Genomic DNA, 26,919 nt, shown 5'->3' on the forward strand with positions numbered 1-26,919 from the left:
CAATCAGCCCCCAACTGTCATTTCGCAAACACAGCATGCAACGTGACAGCCAGGAGCTCCTTGGCTAGTCCTTTATCTCTCTTTATTACCCTCCACTTTATCTCTTGTTAAAGGCTTAATGCATCTGCCCTACTGTCTGTACATGACAGTTAGGGGCTCAATGGCAAGCACTTTTCAAGCTTAGTACATCTGACCCCCGGTATTGTCACTGCGGCTCGCCCGTGTAACACGGCCCACATCTTCCCAGCAGCTCAGCAGTTAAACCCCGGCGCTGTTTTCTTTCTAATCTCCCCTTATTTATATGGCAAATTGAGGAAAGTGCCGGCAGCCCCATTTACAGCACTTTATCAATCATATTAATTCATTTTCTATTGTCACCGGGGGGATTACGCGGCCGATGCGTGCTTCTAGTGTGACACATCTCCTGCACCCAGCGAGATCACTGACTAATTAGAACCTTGCACATCTCCCTCTGTTATTTTATGTCTCTGGAAGATTATGTTAATGCTTTTCCTTCATCCTCGTTATTAGTTAATTAATAAAAAAAAAAAAATGTATATATACAGTATTTAATTAAAAGGGGAAAATCCACCTACAAATAAGAGGCCTTTACTCAAATAACAAATTGTCGTAAAAACGATCGTTAATTATCTCCGTACAGAGCGACACCGCCGTGTAAACACATTCCACGCCGCGGTTTCGGTAACTCACGTTCCCGTCCTTCAAATGTGTCACTTTCTGATACAAAGCCAGTTGTAAGTTTAAATATATATATATATATATATATATATATATATATATATATATATATTTAAACTTACAACTGGCTTTGTATCAGAAAGTGACACATTTGAAGGACGGGAACGTGAGTTACCGAAACCGCGGCGTGGAATGTGTTTACACGGCGGTGTCGCTCTGTACGGAGATAATTAACGATCGTTTTTACGACAATTTCTTATTTGAGTAAAGGCCTCTTATTTGTAGGTGGATTTTCCCCTTTTAATTAAATGGGAGAAATATTTCAGCCCAAATAAAGAAAATGGATATTTATTTATGGCTTTAGATCCTTGTGACCACGTTACTCCGAGGGGGACAGGGCCACTCCTACATGTCCACGTTACTCCGAGGGGTACAGGGCCACTCCTACATGTCCACGTTACTCCGAGGGGTACAGGGCCACTCCTACATGCCCACGTTACTCCCAGGGGTACAGGTCCACTCCTACATGCCCACGTTACTCCCAGGGGTACAGGGCCACTCCTACATGTCCACGTTACTCCGAGGGGTACAGGGCCACTCCTACATGCCCACGTTACTCCCAGGGGTACAGGTCCACTCCTACATGCCCACGTTACTCCCAGGGGTACAGGGCCACTCCTACATGTCCACGTTACTCCGAGGGGTACAGGGCCACTCCTACATGATGCCCACGTTACTCCGAGGGGTACAGGTCCACTCCTACATGCCCACGTTACTCCGAGGGGTACAGGTCCACTCCTACATGCCCACATTACTCCCAGGGGTACAGGGCCACTCCTACATGTCCACTTTACTCCCAGGGGTACAGGGCCACTCCTACATGCCCACGTTACTCCGAGGGGTGCAGGGCCACTCCTACATGCCCACGTTACTCCGAGGGGAACAGGGCCACTCCTACATGCCCACGTTACTCCCAGGGGTACAGGGCCACTCCTACATGCCCACGTTACTCCGAGGGGTACAGGGCCACTCCTACATGCCCACGTTACTCCGAGGGGTACAGGGCCACTACTACATGCCCACGTTACTCCCAGGGGTACAGGGCCACTCCTACATGCCCACGTTACTCCGAGGGGTACAGGGCCACTCCTACATGCCCACGTTACTTCGAGGGTACAGGGCCACTCCTACATGCCCACGTTACTCTGAGGGGTACAGGGCCACTCCTACAAGCCCACGTTACTCCCAGGGGTACAGGGCCACGCCTACATGTCCACGTTACCCTGAGGGGTACAGGGCCACTCCTACATGCCCATGTTACTCCGAGGGGTACAGGGCCACTCCTACATGCCCACGTTACTCCGAGGGGTACAGGGCCACTCCTACATGCCCACGTTACTCCCAGGGGTACAGGGCCACCCCTACATGCTCACGTTACTCCCAGGGGTACAGGGCCACTCCTACATGTCCACGTTACTCCGAGGGGTACAGGGCCACTCCTACATGTCCACGTTACTCCGAGGGGTACAGGGCCACTCCTACATGTCCACGTTACTCCGAGGGGTACAGGGCCACTCCTACATGTCCACGTTACTCCCAGGGGTACAGGGCCACTCCTACATGCCCACGTTACTCCGAGGGGTACAGGGCCACTCCTACATGCCCACGTTACTCCGAGGGTACAGGGCCACTCCTACAAGCCCACGTTACTCTGAGGGGTACAGGACCACTCCTACAAGCCCACGTTACTCCCAGGGGTACAGGGCCACGCCTACATGTCCACGTTACCCTGAGGGGTACAGGGCCACTCCTACATGCCCATGTTACTCCGAGGGGTACAGGGCCACTCCTACATGCCCACGTTACTCCGAGGGGTACAGGGCCACTCCTACATGCCCACGTTACTCCCAGGGGTACAGGGCCACCCCTACATGCTCACGTTACTCCCAGGGGTACAGGGCCACTCCTACATGTCCACGTTACTCCGAGGGGTACAGGGCCACTCCTACATGTCCACGTTACTCCGAGGGGTACAGGGCCACTCCTACATGTCCACGTTACTCCCAGGGGTACAGGGCCACTCCTACATGCCCACGTTACTCCGAGGGGTACAGGGCCACTCCTACATGCCCACGTTACTCCGAGGGGTACAGGACCACTCCTACAAGCCCACGTTACTCCCAGGGGTACAGGGCCACGCCTACATGTCCACGTTACCCTGAGGGGTACAGGGCCACTCCTACATGCCCATGTTACTCCGAGGGGTACAGGGCCACTCCTACATGCCCACGTTACTCCGAGGGGTACAGGGCCACTCCTACATGCCCACGTTACTCCCAGGGGTACAGGGCCACCCCTACATGCTCACGTTACTCCCAGGGGTACAGGGCCACTCCTACATGTCCACGTTACTCCGAGGGGTACAGGGCCACTCCTACATGTCCACGTTACTCCGAGGGGTACAGGGCCACTCCTACATGTCCACGTTACTCCCAGGGGTACAGGGCCACTCCTACATGTCCACGTTACTCCGAGGGGTACAGGGCCACTCCTACATGTCCACGTTACTCCCAGGGGTACAGGGCCACTCCTACATGCCCACGTTACTCCGAGGGGTACAGGGCCACTCCTACATGCCCACGTTACTCCGAGGGGTACAGGGCCACTCCTACATGTCCACGTTACTCCGAGGGGTACAGGGCCACTCCTACATGCCCACGTTACTCCCAGGGGTACAGGGCCACTCCTATATGACTCACGGACACTAAACAATGATTATATACACAGTATATTATATATATATATAAAAGTCAAATAGGGCACTCACCAATCAATGTAGAACATTAACCTTTAACCCACTGATTGCCAACATCTGTGAGCGATATGCAAAATATCCGCTAAAAATCCCAGCGTCGCTCACATTTGTTATATAGATTCAAATAAAAAGTGTGGTGCAACAATTATATTTCCTATATAAGGTAACTTTACAGGACATTACGATGAATACAAATGTTTGCTTGCCAATTGTGACACCTATTTTGACAAATTCACTTGGCACTCAAAGGGTTAATAAAGAAAATCAGAGGTCACATGGCTTGCCATAAGTCCAGCGACCGTTTTTGTTTGGAAGGGTAAAGAATTTGCACACCGCCAAAACAATACCCACTCTGCATTACCTCCCTTCTACCTCAGCTTTCGGAATTCTATCCTGATTCGCCCATGCGGTCTGTACCACGCTGGTACGGCGCCACACATCGCCTTAGAAGCAGCATCGCACATCAAAGACTGGCTATTGGAAAGGGACAAAGGAATAAACCAGTTGTGCATCGTTTGGCGGAGAAAGGACACTAGATCCCGGTGCTGACATTCCTGATGACAGATTGTGTGCCAATACCATCCAGGTGACAGGCCAAAGGGATTTTAAACCAATTATAAACGCTGCCCGAGGGGCACTAAATAAATCTATCAATATCATGTGTGTAATAGATTGAGGATTTATAAGATAAAGTTGTTTTAAATCACACGGGGAGATGTATCAGGGCGACTTCTCCTATCAGTCTCCAAAGCTTGATACATTCCCCCCACTGTATGGTACCCATGTTCCCTTTTGTAGTATATACAGCGGCAGTCTGCAGGAACATGCAGCATCACCCCAGCAATAGGCGGTGGCTGGTGACTACCTCCATCAAATGACAAATGTGAAAAATGAATCTTGCATACATAAACACAGGCTACTAACCCAGCACGGCCAACCAACGAGTCTGGCGTAGAACTACAAGTCCTAGCATGCCCTGCTGGCTATGAAGTGAGCCCAGCAGGTAGATCCTCTCAGGCACAGGGAAGCAGACAGCTGGGTTAGTGCAGGACGGATGAAGGTGCAGCACACACACGGAGTCCAAGTCTTACCTATGGCAGCTTCAGCAGCGCAGGTGAGAGCAGACTGCGGGACGGGTTACTGCTGCAGACAAGCATGCCAAGAATCTCTGCCTGTGTGACAATGTAACGTGTGTCATCATATTGCAGATACTGCTATTCAGTGACATGATGCAATGTGCATTAACTCAGTCAGATGGGCAGAGCTTGGAGTTGTAGTTGGTGTCATCATGTCCCTGTATAACTCTCCAGGCAAATCATATATATATATATATATATATATATATATATATATATATATATATATATATATATATATATATATATATATATATATATATATATAGCCCAATATGTTCAACGGATTTCACTATATCATTCGGATTAACAAGGGGGGGGGGGGGGGGGGTGTAAAAATCAAGGGGCAGAGCGAAGTGATAAAGTGGAAGGCGTGATAACGCAGCAGCCAAGCAGCTCCTAACTGCCATGTTACAGTCTGAGGGGTAGATTTATTAAGCTCGGTGAAGTGATAAAGTGTTTTTTATCGCCGGCCAATCAGCTCCTACCTGTCAGTTTTCAAACCAAGCCTGTTACTTCACAGTTAGGAGCTGATTGGCCGGTGATAAAAACCAGACACTTTATCACTTCACCAAGCTTAATAAATCTGCCCCTCAGTTTTAAAAATGACAGTTAGTGGACAACTGGCCGCTGCGTTATCACTTCACCAGGCGTAATACATCTGCTCCTGTGTCTCTGGACGGTATCTCCTATCACTAAACTGCAATCAGTCATTTCCAGCCAGAAGGACACACATTGGATCCTGGGGCACCGTGGCGAGATCGGATAGGTGATTTATCAGAAGACGAGACTGACAAACACAGTGATCATCACTGCCGGGACAGCCTAGTGCAGCCGCAGCGTGGGGATCAATAGGGGCACGTGTAGGCTTTTTCATTATTAAACCAATAAAGTGAGGAGAGAGCGCTGGTCAGGTGCAGTGGGAGACGCGGCAGGAATAATTGTCTGTCTTTGCTCCCTCGTACATCTTAAATAACCTGCTGACTGAGAGCCAATGATCAGCCGTATGCGGGCACTTGAGATGCAGGGATGCGGTGACCCAAGCACCCGGCTGTAGATGGCACTGTGTATCAGATAGAGGCAGCAATCAGCAAAATGCAGCACACAATGGTAGCAGTGAGGGAGGAATCAAAGTGCTTAAAGCAGTCATTGCCAAACTGCGGCCCCCTAGCTCTTGTGAAACTACACATCCCAGCATGCCTTGCCATAGTTTTAACATTCCCTAAAGGCAAAACTGTGGCACGAAAGGGTGATATTCGGTCTTCTGTGCATGCGCAGCACGTGCGACCTTTCAAAGTGCGATACGTCCCGGAAGGATTCCATCGCATGGACGGCGGCGGCGCAGCACTTTGTGTGGAGTGGTCGTGGACAACGCAGGTGTATACGGAACGTTTTCAGGACAAAAAGAAAAATGGTGCAGCCTGGCAATCATGTCTCAATCAGGCCCAAAGTGGAAGGTGATAATGCAGCAGCCAATCAGCTCCGAAATTACAAGGGTGATTAAAAAATGACAGTTAGGTGCTGCATTATCACCGGCCACTTTATCACTCCCCCAGGCTTAATACATCTTCCTCTGACTGACTTTACACCGCTAGAAAAGCCGACTCCCATCGCCGCCCCCATAGAGGCCTGTTCAGGCACCTCGCCGACGGATAAGTGGACCCCCTAATATTTCCAGCGAATGTTTCCTACCCACTTCATCCCGCTGTCACTAAGGGATTTACCAGAGCTCTGCAAAGTGCCGGAGACAATGGGCACTTCTAAACGGGAGTCTGCTCGCATTAAGCAGATAAGAGGCCGAGTATCTGCCGTGCCGCGGCGTGTCTGCCGACTTATTAATGCGTAGAACGCGCCGCTTACATGTCACGAACGTCTCTTTGTTTTTAATCCCGTTCGGTCTGTCTGTAAAGTCACCTTCTCTCCATTAAAATTCCTTCAGCGATGCGTACTTCACTTGGGAACAAACCTCCATTGTTCCCTATCATAACTTACTGAGGGGGGGGGGGGGGGAATACACAACTTGTAGCCGCCTGATAAAGTAAGCGTGGAACATGAGCTGACCTGGCGAGGAGCACGCGGTCAGCCGAGGCCCTGGAGCAGATGGACGCACATCACTAATCCCTGAGGTTTCTCCTGCACAGGTGTGCTTGGTAGGGATTAGCTTTCCTGCACAGCCAGCCATTTAAAGTGATCTTTAGAAAGGGACCCTTCTCTGGACTCGGCCTTCCCTAATCTGCCGGGAACAGGCCCCGAGGCCGTCCCGGGCTGAAGGAAATCTTTACCAGATGCTTTTTCTGCCTTTGCAGGGGTGCAAACACACGACGGTATTTGGGTACTGGCTACTGGAAATATCTGTGAGGAAAACAGCCGACCACAGAGAGCTTTGTGGTAGGGAACCAATCGCACGCAGTGCCGGCCTCTGGGCCAGATGCACTAAGCTTCAAAAGTGATCAAATGGAGAGTGATAAACAACCAACCAATCAGCTCCTGCAGGACACTTTTCAAACACAGTCTGTGACATGGCAGGTAGGAGCTGATTGGCTGGCTGTTTATCACTCTCCATTTTATCGCTTTTGAAGCTTAGAGAATCTGGCCCTCTATCTGTACACTTCGACGATGAGTAAACTTTTCGTAGTCTTCGGTATAACCCTAATCAATTTAAGGCCCCCACACACTAGAACAATTTTTTGTCCGATTGCCGACCGATCGTCCGATATATCGGCCGATTTTATCGATAATCGGTCGATTATTGCCGATTATCAGTAAAAATCAGCCGATATATCGGAAGATCGGTCGGAAAATCAGACAATCAGCCAAAAAATCGTTCTAGTGTGTGGGAGCCAAGCGTTGGATTCAGTCACACACATTAAAAAAATGACTTTGCGTGCAAGGAAATTCCTTAAACATACCTGCGAGTCAGTCACTCTGTATCGGAAATGTATTGGGTAGTGGGTGTGCTATGGGAGTGTCACGGACACATCGGAGATTGTGCTCACAGACGCTTCATCACTCACACTGTAGGCCATGCCCAGGCAGAAATTCGGCACCGGCCGGAAGAGAGACCGATGCTGCAAGTGTCCGATGGTGGAATGTAAAAGGTGTGCTAAGATGTCAGGCCTTGCACACTCAGTACACCAGGGACGGGGGGGATAGCAGCATTAACCGACTTTAAAGCCATGTGTTGTAATGGGATGCAGTGCTTTTGGCCACCATAAAGACACGGGATGTCCCGGCGGTTGACATCCCACCAGTCAGATTGCAGACAGCGGCATCTGGCCAGTCAGGATCCTGACGTTAAGTACTAAGGATAGTGTTATGATTATTGTTAGGGTTAGGCACTAGGCGGAAGGTTAGGGTTAGACTGTGGGGGTGGGGGCAAGTTAGGGTTAAGGTGCAAACACACTGAACGAAGGGGAGGGGGGGTTGATTAGGGTTAGGCAGCAGGCAAGAGCATTTAAGGTTAAGATTAGGGCTAAAATACAAAGTGAGATCCATTGGGAAATAGTCACAGCTGACTGCATTAATCAGATTGACATTTCCCAGCTTTTCCCATCATACAGCGTATTCTGTGACAACGAGGAGGCATTTAAATATCACACAATCCCAAGAGGCCTCTGTGCAGGTTTTAATATTTGTTTGTTATTCAGTTATTTGCAGGAGCCGGGCTCAGACCTGACCGCTATTGTGCAAAATTGCAGATAACTGCGAGCAGATAGCCGCCGCCCAGACGGAAAGAAACCCCGCCCCATGCACATCTACGAGTGAATTGCGAATGGATTGCTATCACCTATCCACCCGCAAATGAACAAACCATCTTTTTTTTTTTATATACACAACTTTTTTTTTTTTTATTTGAATTCATATAACAAATGTGAGCAACGCCGGCATTTTTAGCAGCTATTTTTCAAAACTGACAGAGATGTTGGCACCCAAAGGGTTGAAAGGGTCTCATATAACAGGTATCAAAACATTGGTCAGATACACTCTGTCCCAGCGTGTATCTAAATACAGTAGTACATAACCAAGCGTAATCTCATTGTCAGTATACTCAGCACCTGGCAGAATTAGTCCTTTGTCTAAGCCCAGCTCCTCTGGAACAGAACAGACCCCTTCATTGTGGCAGCGATATCATCATTAGACCGTTGATATTGGGTATCAGATATAGCTGGCTGGGGTTAAGGCTGATCTAAAGCAGATCAGTGAGGGGGGTCTACAAAAGGTATCTGACAGTATAAAGATTAGCATTGTATATAGGCCTACAGGCAAAGTACAACATGTGTTCACTGGGTAGACAATGTCTACGTCGACAGTCACTAGACCTACCACTAATGGTTGACGCCTTGAAATGGTCGACATACCCAACGTCGACATTGACAAAAGGTTGAAACAAGCATTATGTCCATATGAGCTTTTAATGTTTTTTTTTCCCATGTCAACATCTGTCGACATGGACCCCCCATTTAGTGTAGCTAATGCTACAGGCACATTATTGCCCCAAAATCGTAGTTCACGTGGATCGTAAGGCATAAAAAATAGTGAAAAACTCACATCAACCTTTCCATGTGTCGACTGCCAACACGTCAATCTATTGCATTTGTTTACTTTTTGTTAATGTCAACCTAGGGAATGTTGACCTCTTGTGTCTGTCGACCTACTGTCAATGTAGAAAATGTTGACGTATAATCTGGATATCCGCTTATGCAGTTTATGTTTCATCTGTTATATTTTAAAACAAGGGATCTCAAAGCTCCGTCCCTATATACAAATGAATACACAACTGTGATATACACTGATGGTGTACACACACACACACACACACACACACACACACACACAGAGATGACCATCGTGGCCTTTGCCATCGATGGTTGACAATCAAAACACAGGGGTGGAGCTATGCTCCCTGTCCCGGCCCCTTGGGGGAAATAGAAAAACTAAACTATTCGTTTAAGCTTGACATCGATGGTGGGAACCACCTGGCTCTTCCCCATCGATGGCAAAACTATTCTACATTGGCCATAAACCATTGATGATTCAAAATCAATGTGTGTGTAGTCGATGGCCATCCCCACACACGCACGCTCCTCTGTCGGTATCAGTGTTACGGGAGGCCGATATCCGATATCAGCAGTTGCAGCCTCCACGGCATTACACGTTTGTAAATCCCGATTACGCCTTAGGTGTGAGGACGAGGACTCGGTGCCTGGGACACATTTCACACAACTGGTAATTTTACACCCCAGATACTGGAAGCTTTCCTGCTGCCAACTGAGTTTAACCATTTTCAATGCTTTTAATCTGTTCCAGTCGTTCCCCAAACTGGAGCGGGCCTAGCGCGAGGTCCGGGGTGTGTGTGTGTGTGTGTGTGTGTGTGTGTGTGGGGGGGGGGTCATTTAAGCCTGCAGTTACTTTAAAACAAAGCACTGCTGGATTTTGATGCAAGCAGAAAACCACATGCTCTCTCCACCCGTCACACTGGTCTCTGCCTCCCTGCCTCCCGATGCGGCCGCGAAAGAGTCTGGGTGCACACCGGTCAATATATTGTTACCACCATATCTTGAACATCGCTCAGCGTGTATGCTCAATATCGCCAATGATGTGCGCTCCTGCCCATCATTAACGACCCTCCCCGTCATCTGCATCTCGATCTGACAATATCAGCGGCTGCATGTATGGAGCATGGGTCCCAGTGACGCCACTGGGCGATATCATTTAAGATATGGGGCAGTAGTGTATGCGCTATGTGATTCTCCCACAGCACCGCCAATATAGTTGTCAATATCAGCAGTTCCGGGAATCGCTCAGTGTGTATCCAGCTTTAAGCGCCATACACGCTACACAAGAATTTAGAAGATTGCACGATCCCGCATCAAACAGACATGACACATGTCTAAATAACATCTTCCTATATTACACTACAGACGCGTCCTTATACATCTGGCCACAATGCACCATGCAGCGCGAGAGTGAGCCACCAGATTCCCTGCAGTGCTGCTAATGTCGTGCGTAGTAGTTGTATCACCTTGCGACGGAGATACATTCTCAGCATGACGCCCAACGCTAGCAGAGTCTCACTGGACCCGGTGCTAGAAGAGCGGGGGTTTGGCGCGCAGAGATAAATGCTGTATGAGGACACATATGTAGATGCAGATCTGTACAATAAACATTTTGTACGTTTTGTTCACTAGTATAAGCGTGTAACCTGCACAAGCCGACTTCAAGCTACTGAAACTTGGTCTTGTCCACAGTGCTGGGAAATAAAGCGGTATATTCTAGTTCAGCCAATCAAATCCTGTTGTTTTTAGTTATTTCTCCGACGTCGGGTAAATGACTGTCGGGACCCCGTCCGGCACCCGCAGCATATGGGGGACTGCACTAGGCATTACTGGTATAGAAAGTGAGAAGAATGGAAGTCATCAAAGTGTAGATACACCACAGAACTGCGTTATTCTTATACTGTAAGTACATAAATCCTGCCTCCTAGTGGCCATTATATGTTGTGAAGAACAGAACCAGTGTTTGGCTGCACTCTGGAATAATTCTGGAAATACTACATAGGGGGTAATAAGGCTGCGGATATGGCAATAAGAGATGCGAGTGGATTACACATTGTAGGTAAATGTAAGCTTGCACTACTTGCATATACCATATAATACATGTATTGTATCGTGCACATACCGTATCTTTATATGTAAAAGGCTAACTACTCCTAACCTCTATGAAGTGAAGTACCACCACTGACCACTAGAGGCCAGTCGACGGCCCAAATTACTCCTTTGTGTGCTGAAATATGTCATAACAGACATCTTATTATTGCAATGGCCTCCTTACCGGTCTTCCTAAGAACAGACTCTCACCGCTACAATCCATCATGAACACAGCTGCAAGACTGATCTTCCTGGCTAGACGTTCAACGCCTGCTGATCCGCTCTGTCAGTCCCTCCATTGGTTGCCTGTATATTACCGCATTAATACTTCTACTTACATACAAAGCCATTACTCTGACTACACCGACTTATATCTCTTCACTTATCTCAAAATATATCCCCACCCGACCTCTCCGCTCTGCACAAGATCTGCGTCTCTCATCCACACTCATTACTCGCTCCCACTTACACCTGCAGGATTTTTGTTGGGCAGCACCCACCCTATGGAATGCCCTTCCACGCACACTAAGACTCTCCTCTAGCCTCCAAACTTTCAAGTGTTCCCTGAAAACTCACCTCTACATTCAGCCTATCATATTCCAGACCCCCACATAACCTCCAGAAGCATTTATATCTAACTGCATCCCATCAGGACGTCTAGTAATCTGATGGGACTGCCGTGCTATGGAATCCTATCCTTATGTATCCCCCCTATTATCCTTATAGATTGTCAGCTTGCGAGCAGGGCCCTCCTACCTCTATGTCAGTTTGTATCTACCCAGTATGTTTAATCACTGTTGTTTCCAATTGTAAAGCACAAAAGAATATGCTGCGCTATATAAGAAACTGTAAAAAAATAAACAGAAAGTGAAAGCAATGTTTGCAGGGGCACTGATCTGTTTCAAACTTGCTGATATGGAGAGAGAGCTGTGAAGACAGAGATTGGAGGTAGGAGCAGATAGGGACTGGTGGTGGGGTGGAGAATTTGTGGGCTAAAAACTGTCACAGCTCAAAATGTAAGTAAAAACTTTTACAGCTCAAAGGGAAAGTATGTTGCAGAAGCCGTCATTTCAAGGGGCTTTAACTAGTAATGCATACACCGGCATATACCGTACAATACATAGACTGGCATATACTGTACAATACATATACTGGCATACACTGTATAATACATACACTGGCATACACTGTATAGTGCAGGCAATAAGGATACCAATGTTAACGTGGAGTTTTCTTAGAAGAAGGTTTAAGTGTCACCCTCTGACACTGGTGGAACTACTGGTTCCAGGATGCCCTGACAGACTAAGGGGGCGGATTGAACAAAGCTTGGCGAGAGAAAGTATCACCCAATCAGTTTCAAAACACAAAACTGGAAAAGTGATCATCATAAGCCGATTGGTTGCCACTTAGGGGCATATGTATCAAAGTGGTGAGAGATAAACCAGAGAGATCCTGTTGTTTTTCAAATAAAAACACGTAAACAGACAGTTAGCTGACTTTACCTCTCTCTACACCTTGATTCATATGACACTACATCGCTTTCAACATTTTCTCTTTCCATGATTTGATCCATCTCCCCCTAACGGCACAACAGCTGGCGTTCCTAGATTGTTTAAACTTTGCATAATAAAGGTATAAGAGGGGTTGCAGTCTGGTCCCAGCCGCTGAGCATGCTGGGGCTTCACCCTGAGATCTCCCAATTATAAAGGAAAGGTATAACGGGTACCATTTACACTGCGGAGAGGAGAGGAGCATGGCACTGAGGCTGCTTACATGATCACTCTCCAGAACAAAGCAACTGATAGCAAGCAGGCAGCCCACTCAGAGATCCAGGCTCCCCCTCACTCACCGCCTGCAGGTAATCAGGGAACTGTCACAAACTTGTAGACATAAATCTTTCTTAAAAGAAATAGGGAGGCACATGGGGGAATAAATCATCGTAACCTGTCAGAAAAAAAAAATATCAAATTTTCCTAACTTTATAGATACCTCCATCTGGAACAGATTAATGGAGCTACAAGGTTTACACCTATAAGTTGTGTTTTGCCATGATAATGAACTAGTATGTATGGAGAACACCGTAATCTGCAGCACTGTACAACGTGTCGGATGAGAGTTACATGCCAAAGCGGGATCGGTATTTAAAAAAACTCCCTCTTCCACATTAAAGCTTTTGCATTACTAGAACATATTGCGCCTATTATTTTAAAAAAAAGTTATACCCCTACCTGCTTGGGAAACGACGGTCATGTTTTTTAAAAATCCTTATGAATGAAATACGGTATGTATGAATGTTGTGTGTGGGAACATGAATAAATCACTGGTCTCAGAGACAAAACTAGACCCAGGATTCATCACCACTAATATCTCCCTGACAGAGTCGGTGACCTCCATCAAACCTGGTCAGAATGGTGCGTCCCCAAATCACCTGAGCTTCCTTCTGCTTTTAAGTCAGCTGATGCAGAAACCTTGCACTGGCCTAGGGATGGCCATCGTTGCCTTTGTCATTGATGGCTGCCATCGATCGCAGAAGTGCAACTGGCCATCGATAGTGTATGACTATGCAATGGATGACCATAGATGTTTTTACATATCGATGGTCATACATTTTCTTTGGTTGATTGGGCAGTGGGCCAATTAAAATATGGGGGTGGGGCTTCACGTGTGTCCCGGACCCTTGGGGAAAAAGGCAAAACAAACCAATTTGTTGAAGCTTTAAATCGATGGTGGGAAACCATCTGGTTCTCCCCATCGATGTTAAAACTATTCAACATTGGCCATAAACCATCGATGATTTCTGAATGTATGAAGTCAAGTGGACTTCTCCGGGCTGTGTCGTGACATTTCCCAGGAACCTTAAGGTTCCCACACACGGACAGATATTGTGTCCAATCCCGGCAGGCGGGTAGGAGATTTAAAAACACCCATTCAAATTAATCGGCGGCCTCTGATTGGCTGAAAGAGCTCTCGAAAGTGGCGCGCCTCCTTACTGCTTAGCAGCCGTCTCACAGGGGATATGTGATTGAAAAGAAGGTGTATTAACTATGGTTGTGACAACTAGATTGCAAGCTCTTGTGAGCAGGGCCCTCCATAATCTGATTTCACTAACCTCAGCAATGATATTCATAACAACAAACTGTGTTCAATATTTTTCAGCTCGTGATGAAAATTTTAGGCAGCGCTGAGGCCTCAGTTCAAAGCTGGATTCTTGAGGAATCAGTAGTAAAAGAACCATTAAGTAGGCCTACACCTGTATACATGAAGGCAGGGGGGTGGTGTTCAGCTTCAGTGGGAATACATTTGGATTTAATCCTGCGGTGCCACTTTAGTAACAAGAGGTTATGGGAAAAAGTTGGTTATTCAGGATAAATCAGGCTTACTCTTCAGATCTAACAAGTGAAGAAACTGGGCTGCGCAGCTGACATGCGGCTTATCTGGGCAGGCGGTGTTGCGTTACAATGGTAGATACCACACATACTCCTAGACAGCGGATGCCAGAATGTCATTTTTCATAGTTGCTCCACAGGTCATTCAGCCTGCAGCAGCTACTGTGTGATCGGTTGGGGGGGGGGGGGCTGGTGCATCCCACGCAGGGCTACCTGGAAGCTGTCAGGGCACCTACGAGCCTGGAACATCTCCATATATACTGTCTGCGGGACTGGACACATCTGTCATCAGGAAGCCTTTATACCCAGGATGCACTTGGGGAAAATTCTGAGTGCCCTGCGGACAGTGATTTACAAGCAGGATATAGGTTCATTTTGGTTAAAAAAAAATGTTGAAATTAACCGATTTACTAACATTATTAATCTAAAAACTCATGTTAGTAAATGTGTGTTTAAGCTCTAGAGGTCCAGTATTAACTAAGATGGATTTTTATTGAAAAAAAAAAAAGGGATCAGCATTGCCTAAAAATTAATGGGGCAGATGTATTAAGCCTTAACAAGAGATAAATACAAGTGTGATAAGGAGAGATAAACGGCCAGCCAATCACCTGCTAACTGGGGGGGAGTGGTGTTTAAATGTTGGTTTGTATCTTGTGCTGTCGAAAAAGACGCAAGAATTCAAGTCCAGGGCAGGTCCCACAAGCTGGCACCCACCAGTGATGCAACGGCGTCAGAAACGCATGACGCAATCGTGTCAGCCACAATCGCGTCAACCACCGTCCGTAGTAGAGTAACCGCATAAGGGTCACCTGACGCGATTGCGGCACAGTACATGACCACCATCATGCCGTAGCCATAGCAACAAAAGTAAACAATAATAAACAAATGTCATATGAAATAACACTAACTAATGTATCACAACTGCGCGTCTCCTGATCAGAAAGAGCTGCAGTACTTTAAGCATAACTCTCTCTCTGCACATGTTACATCTGCCCCACCTGCAGTGCGCATGGTTTTTGTCCATTAGCAAACCAAATGTGCTTTGCAAACCAACCTGAATCACCCATAATATCCAAGGTTTAGCAAAGACTGGGAAACGAGGGACAGAAAATTCCTTGGACACAATTTAAAAAGTTCCCAAACTGCAGACAGGCAAAGGGCCAGATGTACTAAGCTTGAAAAGTCATAAAATGGAGAGTGATAAATGACCAGCCAATCAGCTCTGAAATACCATGACGGAGGCTGGGTTTGAAAAATGACAGGCAGGAGCTGATTGGCTGGCGGTTTATTACTCTCCAAGGCTTAGTACATCTCGCTCAAACAGATTAAAACAGGCGACATCTCCAACAGCTGAACATATCCAATATATATTCACATTCACATGAAGTCAGATGGGTCTCGAAGCCTATAGCGGTACAGTGCATTTTGGGGTTATGGCTTATAACCAAATGATCAACATAGACAAAGTCGACAAAGTCAAACACTTTGGGCAGGTGTGGCGATGCCTACTGGGGACTGGCGATTGGCATCCCATGTCATCAGCACCCACCCCCTTTTAGGCCATTGATGGTAAGCGACCATCAAATAATTTATCATCCATGCGGGCTCATGCTTGGGAAATGTGTGGCGGGGGGGGGGAGGAGGGATTTGTCGACATACACAGATTTGCAAAGAGGTCTGAATAAGTTCAATGTGATTGCATGCCAACACTCGCATGCCGAGAGTAGCCTTTTTTTTTTTTAAAGCGGCAATCAAACTGGTTTTGCAGTGTAAATGATTGCCGCTTTAAAAACACTGGAGATTTCTCACCAAATCTCTCACTTTCTGAATCTCTCATCCTATTAAATTTCACCCCTCGTGTCAACCTTTGCATGCGATGACAACTGCCATGTCGACATCTTGGTATCATGTTGGGCAGCCGAATAAGACACACGTCAGGAAATCTCTCCGATCCTCATTTACTGACTATTCCCTTTGCCTCCTATTAGCCGGCTGAAAGCTTCTCTCTTCCATGGGCGACTTACATTATGACGTTATTTTGTGACTAGCAACCTGGGAATGTGCAGCTGTTGTGGAACTGCAAGTTCCAGCATGCCACACGGGTAGACCCCAGCAGCTGGAGAACTTTAAACACATCATAAATACCCAATCCCTTTTGGATCGGTCCCATGGGGGGGAAAGCAGATAATCCATTTAAAGAGGGTTAGGTGTAAATCAGTGTAGTGTCTTTGGCGGATAAAGACCAGGATTATGCTAATTCTCCCGACACTCACTCACTCTCAAAGGTCAGATGTGAGTGATGCCGTAGTCTCACCGAGGTTATAGATTACCTACTCTTTGTATTATTGGGCTACTGAAACCATCCGACGAGGCAGACCCCAGACAGCCTGTCTCTGTGCGGGACACATTTATTACCAACCTGCAGATTTTTTAACACAAATGAAGCCCCTGGGGGGGTGGATGCAAAGTGTCTGAAACCACAAGCACTATGCAGCGAGTGTAAATAACCCCACGTATTAGGGCCTATGGGTTTTACTAGCTTCTGAGGCCATCAATAATACAATGCCGAAGGAGACCACCGTACTATAACCTTTTAACTAATCAGTAAGATATAGAGTTTGGGGTATTTAAATCTGTCCGACCTTTCAAGTATATCAGCTTACCTGCATTGATTGCATCACTTACTTTTAAAGTGCATAGGATGCTACCCCCCCCCCCCCTTCCTTCAAAAAAATCAAAACACTACAATAGATTTCTCCAGAAACGGGGCGATATAAATAGTAAATACATGGCAATATTGCAATCAGTCGCGGCAATGCAGCCAGTTGGCACAGAACGATCTTTATCACAGATCAGGCCCTTCATGCGGGTCACATAACAGGGAAGAATACAATCCCGGTTAATTTTAACTGGGATGCTATCTTGGCATTAAAGAAGGAGGAGGGATCTTGTGATCCCTCTCCAGCAGCGCTATTTGGGAAATGCCACAACTCAATGCAACCCAATTCAGACCTGCTCGTTGGGCAGCATACATTAGCTGGTACACTAACCACCTTCCCCCTCTTCCCCCCGAGTTAATCCCCATACTAACAAGCGGCCGCATGGTGGAAAAATCATTCGATGTTCGCACAACATCGAATGAGTATTCCAGCCTTCGCTCTGAAAAGTACGTTTTTCACTTGGTCGCTTTACGCCGAATTGGGGGCGGGCAAAGACGTCATACGATGTCAGCCGCCCGCACAGAGTATGCACGGGCATGCCTGCGTTCGCAGGGATACGCCTAGCGCGTTTATGGGCGCGCCCAGCGTTTCGTCCTCTCCCTGCCCTCCCATCAGTGAGCGAACCCCCGGGCGAATTCGGACCGGAGCAATCAGGCCTGAATCGCCCCTTAATTGGAGACGTTACCCTAGCAACAGTTCTTTGATAAATAAGGGAGAAAAATAATTGGTTATTGCTGCGACGTGGAATATTCCCAATACGCCCAATCGCAGACTTTGTGTAATAAATAGCAATCTGTCAGGCAATGCGGTAATCACCAGGTCACGTTATGGGAGCGGACAGTAACCCACAGAGGCGGAACACACACATCTTCTAAATGGGGTCAGAACAGGGACGCACCAGGTAAAATAATAGCTATGACCTTCTGCTTTATCTAATGTCATTACAGCGTGCGGTGCAGATATAGGGCCTAATTCAGAACGAACCGCTATTAGGCCTAATTCAGAACGGACCACTATTAGGCCTAATTCAGAATGGACCGCTATTAGGCCTAATTCAGAACGGACCGCTATTAGGCCTAATTCAGAACGGACCACTATTAGGCCTAATTCAGAACGGACCACTATTAGGCCTAATTCAGAACGGACCGCTATTAGGCCTAATTCAGAACGGACCGCTATTAGGCCTAATTCAGAACGGACCGCTATTAGGCCTAATTCAGAACGGACCGCTATTAGGCCTGATTCAGAACGGACCGCTATTAGGCCTGATTCAGAACGGACCGCTATTAGGCCTAATTCAGAACGGACCGCTATTAGGCCTAATTCAGAACGGACCACTATTAGGCCTAATTCAGAACGGACCGCTATTAGGCCTAATTCAGAACGGACCGCTATTAGGCCTAATTCAGAACGGACCGCTATTAGGCCTAATTCAGAACGGAACGCTATTAGGCCTAATTCAGAACGGAACGCTATTAGGCCTAATTCAGAACGGAACGCTATTAGGCCTAATTCAGAACGGAACGCTATTAGGCGAATTTGATGAGCCCTGCGATCGGACGGCTGCCTCCCAGAGAGAGTGAGATCCCGCCCTGTGCAGGTCTGAGAATGACTGATCTAAAATCGATCCGAAAGGCACTCACCACTGAATGAGTTCCCCAGTCAGTGCAAGTGTGAGTATAACTCTGACCATTCCACAACTCTGGGACTGAGACAGGCTGATCGTGACCGAAGCGGTCGTCACAGACCCGTCCTGAAAACGCCTTCGTCTTTTCTGACACTCCCAGAAAACATCGGGTTACCGCCCACCTGTCAGTCAAACTACCAGGGGATTTACGGTTAGATTCATAGCTGATTTTTGTCGCTGTTTGTCATTGCGCATGCTCACTACAATCCACAGGCATTCACAGTCGGTCGATAATCGATAGGACTGTGAATTCGCACAACGACAAGTCTGAATAACCCCCATAGAGAGGAACTTGAAATGCAAACAGCGGAACACTGCGGTCATCTGCATGTCTTCACCCAGAACTTATTACAACCGGAGCACCGCATTAACACTGTTAGTGGGGTTCCATGTACTCTGTATTTGAACCCTGAGATCTGGGGTACCAAAAAAAGATACTCGCTTATAAACCTGTCACAGCCCAATCAATGGTGGAAATACTTAAGAGGTGCTGCTACCCCCCAAAAAATGTGGCAGACCCAATCAGTGACCCTGAAACTCAGGGGGGCGGACCAAGATGCTCCAACCACTAGAAGACATGGCGTACACTGCCAGCCTCCAGCAAACCGGGGTGCAGTCAATATACCAACAGTCAAAATACCGCCGTTTAAGAAACCCACAACCATTGGCAGACAGTCAAAACACAGACACATTCAAAATGCCGACATTCATTATGCTCTAGTGTTTACAATGCCGTCAATTAAAATGTTGACATGCCAAAAAGCCGACATGACTTTTTAATTCTCTTTCTTGTTGATCCAAGTGGGCATAGCGTTAGATGGCAATAGTGTGCCAAGCACAGCAAGCAATGCGAGGGAACACGGTACACGTATACAGCGTCCTTGTCGACAAACAACCAAAATAAACCGCACCATGTCAACACTTTAAAGGCTGGCATTTTGACCATGGCGACATTTAGCCACGTCAGCATTTTGACCGTCGTTATTTTGAATGTCGGGAATTCATACTGAACTCCCAGCAAACCTACTTTCTCGTAGCAACCTGATCCAGCGGAGAGAGAGATGTTAGGTCACCCATCTCCTTAAACCTTTATAAACATGACAATGTTTCTTTTTTTGAAATCACGTCATAAGACGACGGCTGACATCACAATCACAACCACCCGATTTCCCTCGATGAAGGATGCAGCAGGCAAAAGCTGGGATTTATGGGTAATAACTGGAAGATAGACTGAAGACAACAGCACGCCCTCCATACCCCCCTAGGTGACCTTCTTTTCACAATCAACTACCCTTCCACTTAATAGAACAACTTGTCACCAAAGCAGCAACATATGGCCATAAAGCAGCAAGTGTGTGAGAACATGTGGCCACTTCCCAGGGACCAAGAGTCCATAAACTGGCCAAAGTGCAGCCAGGGCTCATTGAACACTATTGACACAGGAACAGGCAGCTTATCTGTGATATCCTGAACAAACAGAGCGCTCTGCAGACAGATAACCTGGGAAGACTACCCTGCGTCCCATCACAAGCACCCCTCCTGCCTTCCCGACTATCTGCCAGCACCTCCAGGGAGGTGGAAGGGGTTAAAAGGTTGCATTCCATAGAAACTGCTGAATGGGTTTAGTGAATGGCATCAATGCACTTCTATTCATCCCCAGTGCTCTGAAAGGCTTCACATCACAATCCTAAAAGGCTGCCCCTACATCCATGTCTTCAGGTGACACGGGCTCTGTCCGGGAGCTGGGCTGCTGAAAGCTGGAAAGAGCGCAGTTTGGGGCGTAAAAAGTTTGGAAAATAAGAATAAATGATCTCGCAGCAACCGATTATATGGCATTTACCCCACGCCAAGCCCCCGAGATACCCCGGACGGAGGGGTACATCAGGAGGGGTCATGATAAGTCACTTGCAAAATTCTCTGCAGAAAGGAAAATTATTAGAATGAAAAAACCTTTCAATTACAGAGACTTCATTTAATCAGGGAGGCGCAGGGAGCTGACCCCCAGACTCAGTAAACACTTCATCCGGCAGAAATACCATCACAAGCTGAAATGTTAATAAGTTCATCGTATTAAACAGCGCTAACATTTACACAGACAGACAAAACGCCAATTACTTTCCTGCCGGCGCTCGGCTAATGTGAGAATAACCGGGGTAAAAAGGCAGGAGAGTAAAACTGGGATGGAAGTGACATTTTCTGCTCCGCAAGCTCCCGCAGAGCAGGCTACACAACGTGTCCAAGAGGGAGAATGTGTCACATGTAGACATTTCTGTGTTGGGAAGGATCCCAGCAGCACATACTATACATAAAGGTATAATGCTCAGCACAGAGTGTGCACAGGAAGCCACACACTGATCACACAGTACTCTCCATCCTTTGTACAGCACAACGCGGAGGTCACTGGGCATCCGCAGTTACAGATATGTACAATGCAGGCAAGGGGACAAACGCTCCATTATAAAACATTACTTTGTAAAGCAGCCAGGCATATAGGGGTTAATTCTGCACACTGTGTACAAGGAGCAGGCACACATGGTATATACAGTACAGCATGTAATATATAGGGGATCAGTATGTATACACTATAAGCACCAGACACACAATATATACAGTACAGCATGTAATATACTATATAAGCACCAGGTACACGTGTGATGTACAGTACAGTGGTGTAATATATAGGGGATCAGGAGGTATACACTATATAAGCACCAGGTACACGTGTGATGTACAGTACAGCAAGTAATATATAGGGGAGCAGTATGTATACATTATATAAGCACCAGGCACACGTGTGATGTACAGTACAGCATGTAATATATAGGGGAGCAGTATGTATACATTATATAAGCACCAGGTACACGTATGATGTACAGTACAGCATGTAATATATAGGGGAGCAGTATGTATACACTATGTAAGCACCAGGTACAGGTATGATGTACAGTACAGCATGTAATATATAGGGGAGCAGTATGTATACACTATATAAGCACCAGGCACACACAATATATACAGTACAGCATGTAATATATAGGGGATCAGTATGTATACACTATAAGCACCAGACACACAATATATACAGTACAGCATGTAATATACTATATAAGCACCAGGTACACGTGTGATGTACAGTACAGTGGTGTTATATATAGGGGATCAGGAGGTATACACTATATAAGCACCAGGTACACGTGTGATGTACAGTACAGCATGTAATATATAGGGGAGCAGTATGTATACATTATATAAGCACCAGGCACACGTGTGATGTACAGTACAGCATGTAATATATAGGGGAGCAGTATGTATACATTATATAAGCACCAGGTACACGTATGATGTACAGTACAGCATGTAATATATAGGGGAGCAGTATGTATACACTATGTAAGCACCAGGTACAGGTATGATGTACAGTACAGCATGTAATATATAGGGGAGCAGTATGTATACACTATATAAGCACCAGGCACACACAATATATACAGTACAGCATGTAATATATAGGGGATCAGTAGGTATACACTATATAAGCACCAGGTACACACACAATATATACAGTACAGCATGTAATATATAGGGGATCAGTAGGTATACACTATATAAGCACTAGGTACACACACAATATATACAGTACAGCATGTAATATATAGGGGATCAGTATGTATACACTATATAAGCACCAGGTACACACACAATATATACAGTACAGCATGTAATATACTATATAAGCACCAAGTACACGTGTGATGTACAGTACTGCATGTAATATATATAGGGGAGCAGAATGTATACACTATATAAGCACCAGGTACACACAATATACACAGTACAGCATGTAATATACTATATAAGCACCAGGCACACGTGTGATGTACAGTGCAGTGGTGTAATATATAGGGGAGCAGTATGTATACACTATGTAAGCACAAGGTGCACGTGTGATGTACAGTACAGCATGTAATATATAGGGGAGCAGTATGTATACACTATATAAGCACCAGGTACACGTGTGATGTACAGTACAGCATGTAATATATAGGGGAGCAGTATGTATACACTATGTAAGCACCAGGTACACGTGTGATGTACAGTGCAGTGGTGTAATATATAGGGGAGCAGTATGTATACACTATATAAGCACCAGGTACACACAATATAGCATGTAATATATAGGGGATCAGTATGTATACACTATATAAGCACCAGGTACACACACAATATATACAGTACAGCATGTAATATACTATATAAGCACCAAGTACACATGTGATGTACAGTACTGCATGTAATATATATAGGGGAGCAGAATGTATACACTATATAAGCACAAGGCACACACAATATATACAGTACAGCATGTAATATACTATATAAGCACCAGGTACACGTGTGATGTACAGTGCAGGAGTGTAGTACAGAGCAGTAGAGTTAATAAGGATGCACTGCACACACACAGACAGAGGACCACTGGCAGCGCACACACAGCATGCATACTACATACATGCAGCATGCGCACACACACACACACACACACATACATACATACTACACACACACACACACATACATACATACATACATACATACATGCAGCATGCACACACACACATGCAGCATGCACAGACAAGGCGCTGTAAGCCCACCACCAGCAGCAGCTGCAGAGCCCAGAAGATGACAGCACTCACCATTAGCAGAGACTCCCAGGTTTGCAGAACCACTTTTAACTAAGAGAGAATTGTAGAGAGAATCCCCCCCAGCCTCGGAGTGCTGGGCTGTCTGGGCCACCACACTGCTGCCTATCAGCCTCCTCTGGCAGCCATTGGCTCCTGGGGTGGGGGGAGGGGAGGGGGATTGTTCAATAGGGGTTGATGAAGCAGATGAACAATGCAAGGGAGGACCTGTGAATACACACAAACACACAGACAGATCAGTACACATGTAGGAGACCCCCAGCCCTGCCGTGCAGGAGACCCCCAGCCTGCTCACCCGCCTGCCGCATCCCTGCCATAGAAGAGACCCCCAGACTGCTCACCTACCCCAGCCGTGCAGGAGACCCCCAGCCTGCTCACCTCCCTGCCGTGGAAGAGACCCCCAGCCTGCTCACCTACCTGGCTTGCACACTTTCCCCAACCCTTCCGTGCAGGAGACCCCCAGCCTGCCCCATCCCTGCCATAGTGAAGACTCCCAGCCTGATCACCTGCCCCATCCCAGCGTGTAGGAGACCCCCCATCCCAGCCTGCCCCATCCCAGCGTGTAGGAGACCCCCAGACTGTCCCATCCCTGGTCACCTGCCCCATCTCTGCCCAGCCTGCTCACCTGCCCCATCCCTGCCATAGAAGAGACCCCCAGCCTGCTCACCTGCCCGATCCCAGCATGGAGGAGACCCCCCACCCCAGCCTGCTCACCTGCCCCATCTCAGCGTGGAGGAGACCCCAGACTGTCCCATCCCAGGTCACCTGCCCCATCTCTGCCATAGAAGAGACCCCCACAGCCTGCTCACCTGCCTGCCAGGGTCTGGGATGGATATTAGACAGCACTTACATCGACAGCCATTACATCGACACCATTAGTTCGACAGCTCAATAGGTCGACATGGTTTTAGGTCGACATACCATTAGGTCGACATGTCATTAGGTCGACAGCTCATTAGGTCGACATGTTTTAGGTCGACACTGCCATTAGGTTGACAGTGTCTATGTCGACAGTCAAAAGGTCGACATGGGTTTTTTCACTGTTTTTTGGCCGAAATGTCGACACAGTCGACATGGACACAGTTTGAAGTGTACCGCAGCCGCTCGCAATGCTTCGGGCACGGTGCCTCGCTGCGCTCGGCACACTATTTTATTCTCCCACCACGCCCTAGTGGATAGTAGGGCATGAAATACCGCCTGTCGGCACATGTCGGCTCAAAAAACAGTGAAAAAACCCATGTCGACCTTTTGACTGTTGACATAGACACTGTCGACCTAATGGCAGTGTCGACCTAAAAACATGTTGACCTAATGAGCTGTCGACCTAATGAGCTGTCGACCTAATGAGCTGTCGACCTAAAACCATGTCGACCTATTGAGCTGTCGAACTAATGGTGTCGATGTAATGGCTGACAATGTAAGTGCTGTCTAACAATAGTCCGGATACCGCCTGCCATACAGGAGACCTACCGCCACCCCCCCCCCCCCCCCCTCTCCACACACACACAAACGCTCCCACCTGGACCTGGATGCAGCATTGTTACTTTGAATTTTTGGGGAGTTCTTTGAAGCGAATAGGGTTAAATATTTTAACATGTCTAATAGAATTCAGAGATATTGGTTACATTTATTTGCGCAAATGTAAGATTTAAGCCTCCAAGTGCTAGGAACCCCCATTATAGAGAGAAGCCTCGATGATGGCTTGGGGCTTAAATCCTACATATATGTAACCAATATCTCTGAATTCTATTATCATGTAGTGTTCTAGACTGGTTACTAATACCATTCAGTGGTCTGGAGGGAACCATGTATTTCTTCCTTATACCCCTTTTACACCCAAATCCCGGATCCGACCCGGTATTTGGAACACGGATTCCAACCAGGTCGGATCCGGGTTTTGCACCGTTTACACTGCATTGCCTACCCGCAGTGTACACAGGGGCGGCGCTTGGAGATGATGTAATCTCCAAGCACCAGGACCACCGTTCACCCCGCCGGGAACACCGATCATCGCGCTGAGGGCAAGCCCAGCACCAAGGTAAGCTGCTGGGCTGCCCCCAGCCCTGTGCACCCCCCCAGCCCCCGTCCGCAAGGTGAATGGATGCCGCACACAGGCATCTATTCACCTCCTCTGTACCTCCGCTGCTGTCTGCACAGTACAGTAGACAGTAGCGGAGGCTTTGTGTGCCCACCCGTCCAACCTGCGGATGCTGCGGTCCGAAGGTTGGGCTTCCCCCATTGATGTAAACGGGAGCCGGGTCGGATAACCCGGCGTACCCATTTACACTGCCCTCTACCCAGGTCCTAGCCGTGTTCAACCCAGGTCACGGGTTGACCCATTTACACCGCCGCTGACATGGGTTTTTGCTTAAGTGTAAAAGGGGTATTACTCAGTATTACCCCTCCCTTTCATGCACCTGAGTGGTATTAGTAAACTAATAATAAGTAATTTTTATATATATATATATATATATATATATATATATATATATATATACTCTAGAGAACGCTGCAATAGAGGGCAGGCAGCTGCCGGGGGTGTGTTCCAAACATGCAAACTGAAACATTGTATCACTTTAAACATGACACACATTGCACTGGAACAACATAACAGACGGAGGAAATGGGAATAAAGATCACATTAAAAAGTATGCAATAAAACACTCAGAATGTAAAAGGGAAATAGCACACACTGGCATTGTGACGGGACAAAGTCTCTACTAACGAAGGGTGGAATAATTTGGCGTTGACTGAATTGCTAGACCAACGCTTAATGAAGACGGGCGTTTGCGAGCTTCCCAGTAGGAGTGAGGATCCAGCCATGAAATCGAGGCCCTTAAGGAATCTCCTGCTTTAAGCCAGCAACAATCCTGAGACGCGCCATACTGTGCCGTCTCAATGGCCTGTTTTCCCCCCTCACAAAGACCCATTTGCATAGCTGCGACCGAGCTGCCCATTTCCATGTATCCGTTAAGATGAATACTGTACTCGCTTTCTTCTCCCAGGACCGTTCCTTCGACTTATTTTTAAAGGTTTTGGTTAATTGTTTACACGGTGAGTTAGGGAAATCAGGTCTTTTCCAAGGCAAGTCCCTGAATAGTGCACAGCTGGAATTTCAGACCTTTTAAACTG

The 26,919-nt window shown here is 47.1% G+C and overlaps 1 protein-coding gene across 19 annotated transcripts in view; it reads right to left on the reverse strand.

Moving 5' to 3' along the window:
* TENM4 (teneurin transmembrane protein 4) overlaps nucleotides 1–26,919 on the reverse strand; it is a 929,900-nt gene that overhangs the window by 190,720 nt on the left and 712,261 nt on the right. For 16 of the 19 annotated variants that reach the window (XM_083170223.1, XM_083170225.1, XM_083170235.1 and 13 more), the window contains one exon: nucleotides 23,782–23,994. The exons of the other annotated variants lie outside the window; for them this stretch is intronic. In XM_083170223.1, the coding sequence (XP_083026349.1) occupies nucleotides 23,782–23,994 (213 nt within the window). The remainder of the gene's footprint in view (nucleotides 1–23,781; nucleotides 23,995–26,919) is intronic. 19 annotated transcript variants of the gene reach the window in all.

Source organism: Crinia signifera, chromosome 2 (assembly GCF_055691185.1).
Source record: "Crinia signifera chromosome 2, ASM5569118v1, whole genome shotgun sequence".
Lineage (NCBI taxonomy): Eukaryota > Metazoa > Chordata > Amphibia > Anura > Myobatrachidae > Crinia > Crinia signifera.